This window comes from Protomyctophum bolini, assembly GCF_963924005.1.
Source record: "Protomyctophum bolini genome assembly, chromosome: 18".
NCBI classification, from domain to species: Eukaryota; Metazoa; Chordata; class Actinopteri; order Myctophiformes; family Myctophidae; genus Protomyctophum; species Protomyctophum bolini.
In genome coordinates, this window is record NC_137879.1 from 4,486,494 (window position 1) to 4,501,613 (window position 15,120).

The 15,120-nt window shown below is 43.8% G+C and overlaps 2 protein-coding genes across 2 annotated transcripts in view; both read right to left on the minus strand.

The window, feature by feature from the left end:
* rnf157 (ring finger protein 157) overlaps positions 1 to 11,391 on the minus strand; it is a 46,354-nt gene extending 34,963 nt beyond the window's left edge. Inside the window, exons 1-2 of the mRNA XM_080789251.1 lie at positions 10,209 to 11,391; positions 2,477 to 2,595 (exon numbers count right to left, since the gene is read on the minus strand). Of these exons, the coding sequence (XP_080645377.1) occupies positions 2,477 to 2,595; positions 10,209 to 10,296 (207 nt within the window). The 5' untranslated portion in view covers positions 10,297 to 11,391. The remainder of the gene's footprint in view (positions 1 to 2,476; positions 2,596 to 10,208) is intronic.
* The window catches only part of LOC308333053 (uncharacterized protein), a gene marked incomplete at its 3' end in the record, with an annotated part of 91,708 nt that overhangs the window by 44,235 nt on the left and 32,353 nt on the right, over positions 1 to 15,120 (minus strand). The window lies entirely within an intron of this gene.

Sequence of the window (15,120 nt, forward strand, 5' to 3'; positions counted from 1 at the left end):
GGCTCTACACACCCTCCGCCAACCTGGGGAGAGCAACAGACTTAACTCATGCTTCCTTCATGCTTGAGTGTCCAATTTGCTCCTTTACACCTGACAGGGGGGAGTTTCCCTGGTTGGACGTAGCGTGTGGAAGGAACACGTTATTCCAACCAGTTCCTTTCCCCTCCATCAGGCGCCCCGGCTGGCCAGGGGGAGGCAGTTTAGAGACCAGGATTACTGCATGTTTTTGTGAGGGTACCTACCCTTTTTGTCCATTCTGAAAAAGGCACGCGAACACTGATACTGGCAATGCATCTTTATTCCAAACAGCTTGAATATAGTATTTTTATTCAAAACTTCTTCCAATTTGATGACCCTTTTGAAAACGTCCCCAGAAAACACAGCCTAATCTGCAGCCTTCATCATCACAAAAGGCTTTTTCAGGCTTTATTTAATAACTATTATAATGTAAAATATTGTCTAGAATATACTTTTCTATACCAATTTTTTTTGTAATATATATTTTATCCCACGATTTTGTAACCCATTTTCACCCCTGTGTCAATCATCGAATGTGATCCTGGGCTCTACACACCCTCCACCAACCTGGGGAGAGCAACGGACCCAAAATTGCATTTCAATACATATTAGAAGTCACATACATAGAAGAAGTCACATTTTCAACCCACTCAGGACGGGAACCCCTTTTGGTGCATGTTATACTTTAAGCTATTGAAAAACAGCAGATCTACAAAGCTCATAGCGCGTCATCGAGTGATGCGCAACAAGCTTGTAGATCTGCAAACGATTTTTGAAAAATCGTGAAAACGTGGGCGCAAATCTTTGAATATATATTCTTTCAGAGCTGAGCAGAGTTTTTAACAAAAATTTGGAACAACATATTTTCAGATGGGGGGGGCCCGCCGAGGCCAAATACAGATAATTCTGGAGGGTCCTTGACATGAAAAAAGTTGAGCACTACTGACATACTGTAGAGAAATAGTACAATAGTACAGGCCTTGTACTTGTAACATAGTATTTGTATATGGTGGTATATGGTTGATACTAAATCAGCGTATCCAGTCCACCGTAGCTATGGGGCCATGTCCCTACAGTCTACAGTCTATGGGGTATTGTCCCTACAGTCTATGAGGTTATATATCCCTACAGTCTACAGTCTATGGGTCATGTCCCTACAGCCTATGGGGTTATGTCCCTACAGTCTATGGGGTTATATGTCCCTACGGTCTACTGCTATACGAGACCAACAGGAATGATGCAACACTCATAAGTCATAATACAGCTACAAACCTCTTTGGAATCAGTTTAAATTCTATTCGGCTATAATTGTCGCCGATGATTAGCTTTGGTGTATATCAGGGCAAAAGGGAGAAGACCAAGTACTGACCACTGCACTGCTTAACAGCCAGACGAAGTACTGACCACTGCACTGCTTAACAGCCAGACGAAGTACTGACCACTGCACTGCTTAACAGCCAGACGAAGTACTGACCACTGCACTGCTTAACAGCCAGACGAAGTACTGACCACTGCACTGCTTAACAGCCAGACGAAGTACTGACCACTGCACTGCTTAACAGGGTTAAAAGGAGGGGGACCAAGTACTGACCACTGCACTGGTTAACAGCCAGACGAAGTACTGACCACTGCACTGGTTAACCAGTACTATTTGATGAATTGAACAATGTGGACCCTGTTGTAAACAAGTGTAATGCTTAATTGGGTCGTCCACTCACAGTTAACAGTCTTTGTATTGAGTTTGTGCTTGAAATGTACTGTAATTCTACAAACTGTTAATAAATATTTCGATCAATCAATCAATGACCACTGCACTGGTTAACAGCCAGACGCATTTGTATTAATCTACAATCTTAATCTTAATGTTTGGTTAATTCATCTGCTACGGTACTACATAGCGTGACAAAAACAGAAAGTCCTCTGTGTCAATATTTGAATTTCACCCTGCAGGCTGTGCTGCTACCCGTCTGTGAACCTGTCAAACCAGACACGTAATCTAAATGTCTCGACAGAGAATATACACAACCACGCCAATTGTATACGTTTATGTTTATATTCTATTAACAAACATATCTCTGCTGTCGGGAGGAAACCTCATAACTCCAAAATGTTCAATTTTCAGGAAATGAAAAATATACATTTTTCAGGAAATGAAGAAAACCTGATATTTTTTTAAAAACAAAGCAATACAGCCTCATCAAAGTTGGTGTTAACTGGGGACAGTTAACACCAACACCATGGTCAGCACACTCTATAGTAGGGAGGATTTTCACAATAAAACAACTGATATTTGAATGAAGTGAAATCACTGAATATACCTTTGATACCTAAGATCCACTAGGCATGAATAATCTCCCTGAGCAGCGATACTCAGGGGCGTTTGCTGCCAGCAGTAACACATTAGTCCTACCCTCCTACCCCCCCAACAGCTGTCCCAAGTGTGAGTGTAGATACCTACCGCTACTGGTCTGGTGCCCAGGAAGTTGAGGTCTGTGTTCTCCCCAAACAGGTAGCCCTCTGGGTGGGTGGAGTCAAACTTCTCTCCCCCCATGATGAAATGGCTGGCGAAGTAGCTTCCTGTGGACAGAGAGTGATAACAGACATTTAGAGTATATACTGTATTAATAGAGAAAGAAAGAAAGAAAGAAAGAAAGGTACTATGTTTAGTTGTTTACCCAGGGTAACTGGACTAAGCTCAAGAACTTGTTTACAGCCAGGCCCTGCTCATAGAACATTTCATGGTAGAGGTTCAATGCCTTGCTCAAGGGCACTTCAGCGGTGGTAATTTTTTAACGTGCCGGTCCGGGGATACGAACTAGCGACCTTCCGATATCAAGACCGCTCCGCTGCCGTCCGGGTGAGACGGCACCCGGAGGAAACCCTGAGGCGAAATAGTGGACATAGTGGCCGCATTTTGGTATTGCAAGCGCTGGGCTCAATTCTGGTCCGTTGACTATCATTGCGCAACGTTCATGATGACACGTGAACGCCGTTTCATACGTGAACACGTGCAATGATAGTCAAACGGCCTGCAGCGCGTTCACGATTTGGTCCAATCTATACCAGAATGCACTCTGTTCCTATACCAGGAAGGAGGAGTGAAATCACCTCATGCACCTTTTGAGCAACTTAATGCAAGTGGATGGGAGGAGAAATCCGGTGCCGTCTCTATTAAAACCCATTATGGGTTACGACTGACATTTTTAGAATCTGATCTCAGGTCAGAATGGGTTAATCAGACCAGTGTGTGTCCAGTGGAAACCTTGTATGAATCTGATCTCAGGTCAGAATGGGTTAATATATACTCTGTCTAAGAAGGAGTTCTCCTTTATTGTTTCTCTCTCCGTCAGCTTTCCTCTGTGTTTTTGAGACCACCGCTCCTGTATGGTTAGTTAACCTGACAGACAGAGACATGTTGTTCAGCTATAACAAAGATCTGCAAACGCTGCACAATGAGTTTGAGACTCAGATAGCACTGCTTTGCTGCTTTGCTGCTTTGCTGCTGCAACTATGGATTTATTGCCTCGTCTGCAGACCACTCCATGGAGCCTGGTGTCCTGGAGACCAGGTGTAGGCAATCAATACTGAGGTTGTCAGGCTGCGCCTACTGGTATACAGTGTTGTTTTGCGTCAACTAGAACTTAAGACGACATTTCTTCGTCGACTACCTTTTTTTCCACTGAGGAAAACTAAATGGAAACTAAATGAAAACTAAGCTACGACGACTAAAACTAAAGACTAAATATACTGACGATTTTGTCAACAAATACAAACTAGACTAAAATGTTAGGAAGGGACTAGTGGACAAGAGATGCAGTATAAGTCATTTTACACTTGGTTGCATGCTGAAAATAGCAGATCTACAAGCTCTATTGTGATCTATTGTGCAGCAAGCAGAGCAAGCAGACACTTGTATTGTGTAAGGCCCAAACTGCACCAATGATTACCATGCAACTCCTCGCAAGTAAACGGTTGCGACTAGTACAGTATAGTTGCATGAAACCATTATCCCCAAAGGCAGTAGCAAGGGGAGTTGCATTGGTGTGACATGTCTTTAGTTAAATTTGTTAAATTGGTGTGGTTAGGGCCTGAGGCACAAACCCCACCCACGTTAAGCTGAAACAAAAGCATTTAATGACCCCCCCAGTACCAACTGACTACTACGGGGCGGGTCCGTTATTGACGTAAAGGACTGCATTCTTGTTCAACCGAGGAGACCGAGGCGTTGTTGATGACAACAGCAGGAAATAAAACCAGGGCGTAATCACGGTGTCGGCCATTATCCTCCTGAGACTGTAATAACGGGCCAGTGAACAAGGGAATAACCTCAACCATACAGTTACATACAGTACATACAGTAAGCGAATATAACTTCAACCATAGAGTTACAAACTCAGCATTCTAGGTTCCATCTCTCTGGGACACGAGCTTCCACCCATGATGCCAATCTGTTTTCCATTGTATTCCATTTCCATTTCTTATGTCTCGTTTGTAGAAACCATGGCTCATGGAGTAATGGAGAAATAAACTGATAAAGTTAAAAGTATACCTTGGTATCACTGTCACAGAACCTCTCTCTAATGGGAGGAACTTTGGTGGTCAGCACTGATCCAACTGAACGCAACCCGCTCATATTTAATACTAGCTTTTACAAGCTTTAATAATGTGTCGAAACTAGTGTCTAATATAATGTGTCACAACAAGTTGCAGTGGGACGAGTTGTGAGCTTGTAGATCGGCTATTGTCGAATACCATAGGGCTGAATTGGTAAATGTATGTTTTGTAATCATCTCAATTTGAAAAGTAACAGTGAGACTGTATAATAATGTCGGATTTATATATAATACATTTATGATTATAATGCATTGTCATATACACTTTGCACCAAATCGCTTCACCGAAAATATAGCCACAGGCTGGATCCAGCAAGCTTGCAGATCAGCTCATTACGATTAAAAAAGTAAAACGCGCACATACACAGAAAGTAGGAAATCCGGAAATCCGTCAAAACACAGTTTTAAGCTGTGATGAAAGATGATATAGGCCAGGGGGTGCGTTGTGCACTGCAGCACACGCATGTATGCAAGACAAGTACACACATAGGTGTGTACTGTAGTGTACATACGGTGAATAAATATTATGTATACTTGGCCTGGGCCGGCTTAGCGGTCCAGGCACCTTGGCTGGTGGTAACACAGCATGACAGTGTGTCGTGGGTTTGAGTCCCCGATAATGACGATAACTTTGCTGTGTGGCTCCCCCCTCGTCTCTCTCTCCCCGTTTCCTGTCTATCTAGTGTACAACTATCAATAAAGGCAAAAAGACCCCAAAGATATCTTAAAATCACACCTGTGTGAAGTAAGTGGTGGGGTCCCCGGGGGGGGTCCCGGAACTTCCAGACCCACAGGAACGCGCCCAGGGGGCTGGCCCGGTTCCGGCGAGCCGCCCCGCGTCCGAAACGGTTGAGAAATGACAGTTACCGACCATCACACCCGAAACCATCATACAGTATGACGATTATAAAAACATTTGGTCTCTGGTTAGACACATGATGTGACACAGTGACGAGGCAGACGACACTAGCTAGCTCAAAGACGGGGCTCCCACCCTTCATCACCTTGTTATTACTTACAGCTGGTGTCCGACAGGTGAGTTGAGCCCTGGCTCTCCTCCTCTGTGTCACCAGATCCAACGCAGCGACAGGAACCAGGGCCGACGGACGGATCAGTTTCACCAGCACAATACAGCCTTTAAGGGCCGACACTTTAATGCCAGCCAGCCCTGTCCTTCCTATCCGACCACCTCTCCTTCCTTATTTTCTCCTCGGGTGACAGGACAGCAGCAGCTATCGAGTACCCAAAATGGAACCACAGTTTGCACCGTTTGTGCCAAATGTGTTCCAATTCTACCCTCTGAATCAGGATTTTAACGTGTCGTGTATAGGAGAGGTTGTTATCAAACTAATAAGCTTTTTCTAACTGCTCTTGTATTTATTTATCTATTTTGATTCATAATTTGATCAGATGAATCGTGTGTTGTGAAGGGAAGGGACTCGCTCTTCCTTTTGTGCGTCGCCTACAGTAGGTGCAGGCACATAAACTAACCTTTAACCTTTAACCTAAAACTGTTCCTAAACTTAACCTTAACCCTAACCTCACAAACACTATGCCTGTAGCCCTAACCTTAACCCATTCAGGGCGGGCACCCCTTTTGGTGTTTTAAGCACCATGTTATGCTTTAGCTATTGAAATATAGCAGCTCTACAATCACAGAGTGCCGCGCTACAAGTTTTTAGGTCTGCTATTTTTGATAAATCGTGAAAATGTGGCACAAATCTTTGAATATATATTCTTTCAGAGGGAATGTTTTTAACTCAAATCTTTGCTTCTGGGGGACCCCACATTTCAGATTGGGGTCGGCGGCCAATTACATATATTTTTGGGGGTCCTTGACATGAAATTGTTTGAGAACCACTGACACAGAAACATGGGGTTTTTCAGAAAACTGTCAGGAATTAGAAGATGTCCTCAGGTCTAAATGGGCTAAGGTAAGTGGGGAACATACTAGTACCCGGCAAACATAAAACAACAGGGCCCCCCCTCAGGTTGTGAGCGTAAAGGGCATGCCTGTGGTTAGTTAGACTCAGAGCACAGTGTTATGTCACCAGTCCAAACAGGGCAGTGAACTGGACACCTTGCTGTGATGACAGACAGTACTGTATGTGCTGCCGTGTCCGTGCACACACACACACACACACACACACACACACACACACACACACACACACACACACACACACACATATACAGTAGCCTACAGACTTACAGAGTGACTGCACGGTTCGAGGGGAAAATTGCTGACACATCCTTTCAGGGGGGGGGGGGGGGGCATTTTAGGGGCAGTGCCTTGAGTCAGGCGGGCTGAGACGAGGTGAAGGGGGGGGGGGCCTTAATGAAACATGGTTTGTTTTACCTCGTTGTTTTATTGCGTCCCTTAACTATAAACTACATTTTGGGATGCAAAATCTGCCCTATTTTAATCTCTGCAAGACAATATCCAGTCTAATATGGATATTGTTGATACTAGGGATGTCCCGTTTTTTTTGGTGTGTCGCCCAGGTAAACATAAACTAACCTTTAACTTCACCAAAACTGTGCCTAAACCTAACCTTAACCCTAACCTCACAAACACTATGCCTGTAGCCCTAACCTTAAACCATTCTGGGCAGGCACCCCTTTTGGTGTTTTAAGCACCATGTTATGCTTTAGCTATTGAAAAATAGCAGATCTACAATCTCATAGCGTGGCACCGAGTGCCGCGCTACAAGTTTGTAGGTCTGCTATTTTTGATAAATCGTGAAAATGTGGCGCAAATCTTTGAATATATATTCTTTCAGAGGGAATGTTTTCAACTCAAATCTATAAACTGCATTTTGGGATGCAAAATCTGCCCTATTTTAATCTCTGCAAGACAATATCCAGTCTAATATGGATATAATGTTGATACTAGGGATGTCCCGTTTTTTTTGCTCCCAATCCGATTTCCGATCATTAGGAAAAGTGCGTGATCGGCCCAGATATGCGATCACGTGATGGGATCGGGACAACCTACACCCCGATGCAGTAATGTCTGACGACATAAGAAAATGCTATGAACTGCCAGAGAGGAATCATCTCCCATAATAAGGATGATACTGTATTGTTCCACTTTCTCTGAAGTCAGCGAGACATCTACTTAGAATAGAATAATGACAACTGTTGACACCACAAGTCAACGGTTGTTGTGATGGGGGAGTGAGTGGTATAGTGGCAACCGAGAGGTATTCTTATCATTAATACGAGCCCCAAAGTCCTGACGTCACTCGCTCATCCCCTGGTTCTGCCTGGTTCATACGGAAGTAATAATATAGAATAACATGAGGTCATCTTAAAATAGTTTCATATTGTGCTCCAAAAATAAACAAGCTGTCTCTGTGTTATTGTCAGGGAGGTGTCTCTGTATCGTTTCGTTTGCGACAGTCAGTCACTCATATATATATATATGATACAGTCTGCTTCTAGCGAAAATGTAACTAATTCAGTAGCAGTAACAATAGCTTTTCCTCTCAGTCAGTTGATTCTGCATATCCATAATATGATGACGGGATGACATGTTTATTTTTCAGCTTGTAGATCGGGCTATTTTCAGCAGGTGTAAAAACAGCCATTACGACGGCATCAAGGCCCGCCAAAACACATTTTAGTCGACTAAATCAACTGTAGATTTAGTCGACTAAAACTAGACTAACACTAAAACATTCCAGGTGACTAAAATGTGACTGAAACTAAAGTGATATGACCAAAAACTCTAATCAAAATGTGCTGCCAAAAACAACACTGCCCAGAAACAATGTTATTATTATAACTACCTGAGCTGTGTTTTACGGTACTCTCTGTGAGAGGGTCCATTAACCCATTCTGACCTGAGATCAGATTCATACGAGGTTTCCACTGGACACACACTGGTCTGATTAATCCATTCTGACCTGAGATCAGATTCTAAAAATGTCAGTCGTTCTTCGAATTTTTCAAAAATAGCAGACCTACAAGCTATGAGCTTGTAGATCTGCTATTTTTCAATAGCTAAAGCATAACATGATGCCAACACCAAAATGGGTGCCCGGTCAGAATGGGTTAAGGACACTTCCCGTCCCATCTCAGACCACTCCACTAGGAACATAAAACAGATTGATGAGCGTGCTGACAGGGCAGTAACGGTCAAACCAACGGTGCAACACACTGGCCAGGACAAGGCTACCAGTCAGCCTAATTGCTATCGACACAGGGGGAGCCCGCCAGTTAAACAAACCAATCGATTGAATTGGTTACTATAAATCGTCAATAATCAATATAGTTTCGTGAAATAATCTATTAATAATCTATCCCTATTTTGAGCATGATTATTATTATTTTAAATTTTACAATTTACAACATCCGATCTGTAGATCTTGTTATTTTCACTATTTCGGCATGTCACAGTTGTTCCCATGCTTTTGTTCTTGCTTAATGTAAATCGCTCTGGATTAAGAGCGTCTGCTAAATGCCTAAATTGTAAATTGTAAATTGAAACTATAGCAAACTGGTTAATACATTCCTTGATATATCAGAGATGGAGCGAAGAAGATGCAGTGATTCTCAAACATTTTCACGTCAAGGAGCCCAAAATGCTGGGGGTCTGCTGCTGCAGCATTTGGCTGCAGACCCCCCCCCCCCCCCCCCCCAATAGATCTACAAGTTCACGATGCATCGAATAGCCCAAAAAAAATGAAAGCGCCCCAGACCCCAAAAAAGGTTAAGATAGGGCTTTGATAACTGATTTGATAAGTGATAACTGATCCTCATTTGCCTTCTGGCCTGCATGGGGGACCCCACTTTGAGAACCAATGGGTTCTCTCTCTCTCTCTCTCTCTGTGTGTAGGTCTAGGTCTCTCTCTCTCTCTGTGTGTAAGTACAGTAGGTACGTGTCTACTCAGTCTCACACCACCAGACAATGTCCTGTCATCACGATGATGTCACTATGATGATGATGATGATTACGACGATGATGTTTAAGTTTGTCTTCCCGTTTCATTTCAGGGAGGGAGCCCCAGATGGATATACTGTACATTTTTAGGCCACAGACATTAGACCCTGATCTCCAATGTACTGTACACTCACTGTACAGTCCTGTGTTCATTCATGTGTGTATTGATGTAGTAGTATAGGCAGCTAGGCTTACACTCTCTCAGAGTCAGAGTCACACTGCAGACCCTAGAATATAGGGTCTAACTCTGGTTAGACCCTGACCCCACAGTGGAAACCAGCGATTTAAATGCCATGATATTTCCCAGTACAGTGTGTGTGTGTGTGTGTGTGTGTGTGTGTGTGTGTGTGTGTGTGTGTGTGTGTGTGTGTGTGTGCGTGTGTGTGTGTGTGTGTGTGTGTGGTGATGTCTGTCTGTCTAGTGACATATTCATGACCAGGTCATGAATATGTCACTAGACAGACAGACATCACCACTGACTAACTGACTGACTGAGCAGCAGGTCCTGATGACCTGCTGCTCAGTCAGTCAGTGACAGACACAGACTGACAGTGTGTGTGTGTGTGTGTGTGTGTGTGTGTGTGTGTGTGTGTGTGTGTGTGTGTGTGCGTGCGTGCCCACACACTCACCAGATTTGGGTGGATAGCGGTAGACGGAGTTGGACGGGATATCCACCTCTTCCACGCCGACGTTCTGCCTGCTGGTCAGAGCGCCCATTTCCAGCAGAGACGTCGATCACGTCAGCAGTTACAAAATAATAACAATAATAAAAATAACAACGACGAAGACGATGGTGATGACTTTAAAAAAGCACCAGAAGAAGCAACGGAATGAGTCCTCCTAGGACAGAACATAACACTGTACATTGGTGTCGCCGTTGCCCATGTTCAACTGAACAACGTCCCCTCAGTACTAGGCATTCTCATTTATAATCCCACTTCGTGCGTTGTTGTTGTAGCACACACACCACAGACACACACACACACACACACACACACACACACACACACACACACTACACACACAACAAGGCCCTTCTTCTTCTTCTTGTGAACGTGCTTGTGATCAGATCAGCTTGATCGTTGTGTTGTTTGCTCTTATAAGAAGAAAAAGACAAGAACACCATAGACAATAATAAGGAGACTAGACGAGATCCTTTGATGTTGTTCTTCTGATGCCTGCGGATTAAAAAAGAACGCAACAGCTTCCCCAAGTAGTAGTTTTTAATCTACTGATGATGATGATGGTGATGCGTCGACTGTCTGCTGTGGCATAAAGCAAGCCGCATCTCTCTCTCTCCGTGGCCGATGATGTGATGCTCGATAAATGCTGTATTCGTCTTCTTATGATGCTTAAGCTAAAGCATTAATATCTAGCAAAATAGCACGTGATCAAAGCAGTTTAAAATTGCGTCCAGTTTAAGGGATGCTGCCTGCCTGACTGACTGTCAGTTTCTGATATCTATGTCTCTCCCCCAGCATTTCATGACGTCGTCGGCTGTAAATCCCTGCTGTGTGTGTGGACCGTGGGTAGGTTTTGCGCAGTCCTCCTCCTGGAACTATAAACGAAGAGGCTTCCTATAAAGCCGTGTGTGTGTGTGTGTGTGTGTGTGTGTGTGTGTGTGTGTGTGTGTGTGTGTGTGTGGTCCCGTCGTCCGTGCGTGTGGTGTGGTGGTCCGCGGACCGCAGTACGACTCGGTGTCGCTCCGAACCTCGACCCAAAGAGGAAAGATCTACAAGCTTGACACTCAATTTGCAGCTTGTTGCAGCAGGTATAGATAGCGCTATCTAATCTGTCTACCGCCTTGTAGATCTGTGCTGTTGGATGTTTTTGTTTTTTTTGGTTCAGACAAACGACTCTTTGTTTCTCGCGAGCATAGACTGTAAAAAGCTCGCGAGAGGTTGGGATTTTTATAGATGCCATGGCCCAGAAGGATGCATGATGATGATCTGGCTGTGATTGGGTGCATGGTCTGGTCTCACTGACTGTTGTCAACTGTTGCCTGTTGTCAGGGCAACTGGCTGCTCATTATTTTTACAGTTCATTCAATACAAGTCAAGATGATTGATTGATTGATTGAATACTTTATTAGTCGTTTAACAGTATGGTAGCCAAACTAGCCATACTGTACATTTGAGATAAAAAAGGACAACACAAAAAATAGTAAATATAAAAATCACACCTGTGTGAAGTGAGTGGCGTTAATAATAGGCCTATATTAAAGTCTAACTCATGTTGCTATGATTAGGTGATGTAATGGTGATGTAAAACAAACAGTGAAAACACAAACATTAAATTATCTTTATTGTTAATGACATTTAATGTTTGTGTTAGGGACAAGATGACGTACATTTTCCCTTCATTGTCAATGGCGTTATTAACTAGCCTGGCTAATAAGCCAGACCGAATCAGCCGTTGGCAAAAAACAATTGCCTGCCGACAGTGTGATTTGAGTCTGGGTTATTAGCCAGGCAAGTTATTAACACCAAACATTAAAAATAAAAACAAACATTAAACCTGTATATAGGAGGGGCTAGCGCCCCTCAAAAATACACGAATAGAAAAACAGAACAATTTCATGAAAATGTGAAGGCTGTAGTAGGCTACAGTGAACAGTGATTATACTATACTATGGTCCCGATTCCAATGCTTGTTTCCATTGTGGTTGGTCCTATATGTGTTCAATTCATCAAGACATACAATAACATACAATAAATCATCAACATTATAGGACAGTATAGTTCTCAACCAGTGGTCTGGGGACCACCAGTGGTCCTTGAGGGGGTTTCAGGTGGTCCCCAGCTAAATGGAGAGTTGGTAGATGGACCCTTAATAGAGCTTTAACTCTTGAGAGCGTAACATGATGCCAAATGGACCAGTATAAGGAGGATCCATTTGGTTTCATTGTGTACGCTCTCAGGAGTTGAGTTATTGTTAAATATCGGCTTTAATTAATTTACAGGAAGTCTACACGTATGCCTACAATTACAGAATGTAGAATAATTGTTATTTTGATCAACGTTTGCCTGTTATCTCTCCTAATGGTACCAACATCAATACAGCATGGAATTGTGGATAAAATCTTACCCAAGGATAACAAAATATATTTTTTGTTTTGGGTCTGAGAGGCTAAATGTAATCAATAGGTGGTCCGTGGCTCAAATGCTGAACAAACTATGGACCTTCAGAATCATCATATACATGAAAAGGGTTGAAAACCGCTATGACCTTCTGGGCCATGGGATCGACACTCTACTCCTGAACGTGACCAAAGAGATTCTATATAAAGAGGCGACACTCTCAAATATTTGGAATCACCACTAGATGGCGCATCGGTAGCGCTTTGACGTCATCACACCAAGATGGCGGCGGGAGAGGATAATCTTAGAAGTGGAATAGAATGACTTCAAAGACTCTTTTTGGAAGCGTTCGGAAAGAGCGCACTGTGCAATGCAAACTAATACGAGAATGAGCTCCCGGTGCAGAGGCGCAACACTGACCGAACGCTAGGGGGGGATATAGAGCGGCGCCGCGAAGCGGCGCCGCCGAAAAATCCGTCCCCCCCGTCCCCCCCACTACCCTAGGGGAGGGGGGGATGGGGGGGTCTAACCACCAAAACGTGGGGTTATGGTTAGGGTCGGACTACAGAGAGGTTGTTCCAGTGACTCAATGCACATACAAATGCAATGCCAATATGCTATATTAACATTAGAACGTTTTAAAGACAGATTAATTATTGACGACAATGCAACCTGTGGGTCCAACGTCACTGAAAACTTTCATAATGGCAATTAAATTTACTCACGAGTGCTGATGTGAAATGGAGGATGTAAGAACACACTTTTGTTGTATTAGAGCAGGGTAAATATGAAGTTTTGCGCCAAGGTCTTGTTTATATTCATCTTTACATAGGCTGTATGTTATTGTCGCAATTTGGTCCGTCTGAGATCTGAGTGAGGGGGCCTTCCTGAGTGAGGGGGTTTCTGACGGCGTCGCTTACTCCCTTCCCCTCTGTCAGAGGTGGAAGCTACGCGCAGCCGTCGGGAACCCCCCCAAACCGACTGTCCCCCCCCCCCTCCAGAAAAGAGGTCTTTCTGCTACAGAAACTGTCAGACGAAGACCAAAAACACTAGCGGGGTTCCTATGTTGCGTTATATTTTTCGAAAGAAGCAACAGCTGTACCTATAGTCTCGTACCAGGCCCAAACTCATCTGGGGGGGACCAATGTGACGCTGGCAGGGGACGCGTCCCCCGCGTCCCCTAGGCTATTGCGCCCCTGTCCCGGTGAGCATTTGCGAACGCACCCATGTTTTTTAGAGCAACCGGAAGTTGCGTCATCACACCAATATGGCGGAGGCACTGGGCGCTGGTTGTTACTATGGGGTTTAATGAGAGTGTCGCCTCTTTATATAGAATCTCTTTGACGTGACCTTGCTAGGAGTGAACCATGGAGCCGACTGCAGTGCAGCGCGACTCGCGAGACCCACCTACTGGCTCTAAAGAGGATTACACACTAGACATGCGGGGATTATTGAATAAAGTTCCACTTTAATGTCCAAAGTTCCAAACGTATCTCAATTTGTGAATTTGAGATACATTTGGACATTAAGTGGAAGATTCTCGAGTGCAATAGTTAGTCAAGTTAATAGAGAGACGATATTATGAGAACGTTTATCCTTTTCTTTGAGATAATAAAGTTGTCGTTTTGGAGAAGGTTTCTCATTGTTTTTTTAAATAGGCTACTGAATCATCTTCCAATGAATAATTGAATACGAAGGCCACAATGGAAACAAGCAAATTGAAGCAATATAGTGCTTTCTTTGGGTTTAAAATCCTCTTAGCAGACCTTGAAAGGCTTGAATTGAACTGTACTTTCCTGTGCTTTTTTCTGCAACCCGTTAATAAAGTATTCAATCAATCAATCAATCAATCAATCAATCAATCAATCAATCAATCAATCAATCAATCAATCAATCAATCAATCAATCAATCAATCCATGATCAATCCATCCATCCTCCGAGCCACACAGCCCGCTAGGTGGCAGTGTGGCTTTGAGCGCGGAGGTCTAACGGACAACCAAACAGCCAATCAGAAGAGGCCTACAGTAGGGGCGGAAAGAGGACGCTCGAGCAGGAAGGAGGAGTAAAACAAAAAGGGAGAGTTGCAGTGTTGCCATGTCTGCTTCTTATAAGCGACTTTGGGCTTGATTTTCTCTAAAGTTGCCTGTAATTATTGGTAAAGGAAAGGAAAGGTACTATGTTTACCCAGGGTAACTGGACTAAGCTCAATAACTTGTTTACAGCCAGGCCCTGCTCATAGAACATTTCATGGTAGAGGTTCAATGCCTTGTCCAAGGGCACTTCAGCGGTGGTCATTTTAACGTGCCGGTCCGGGGATACGAACTAGCGACCTTCCGATATCAAGACCGCTCCGCAAACCGTTCGGCCACCGCTGCCCCTTGGTAGTTGTGATGAGGTTTGTTTCTAAAGTGTAGTCGCTTATTGTTTCCTAATCTTAATGTAGTTTAAACCAGTGATTCT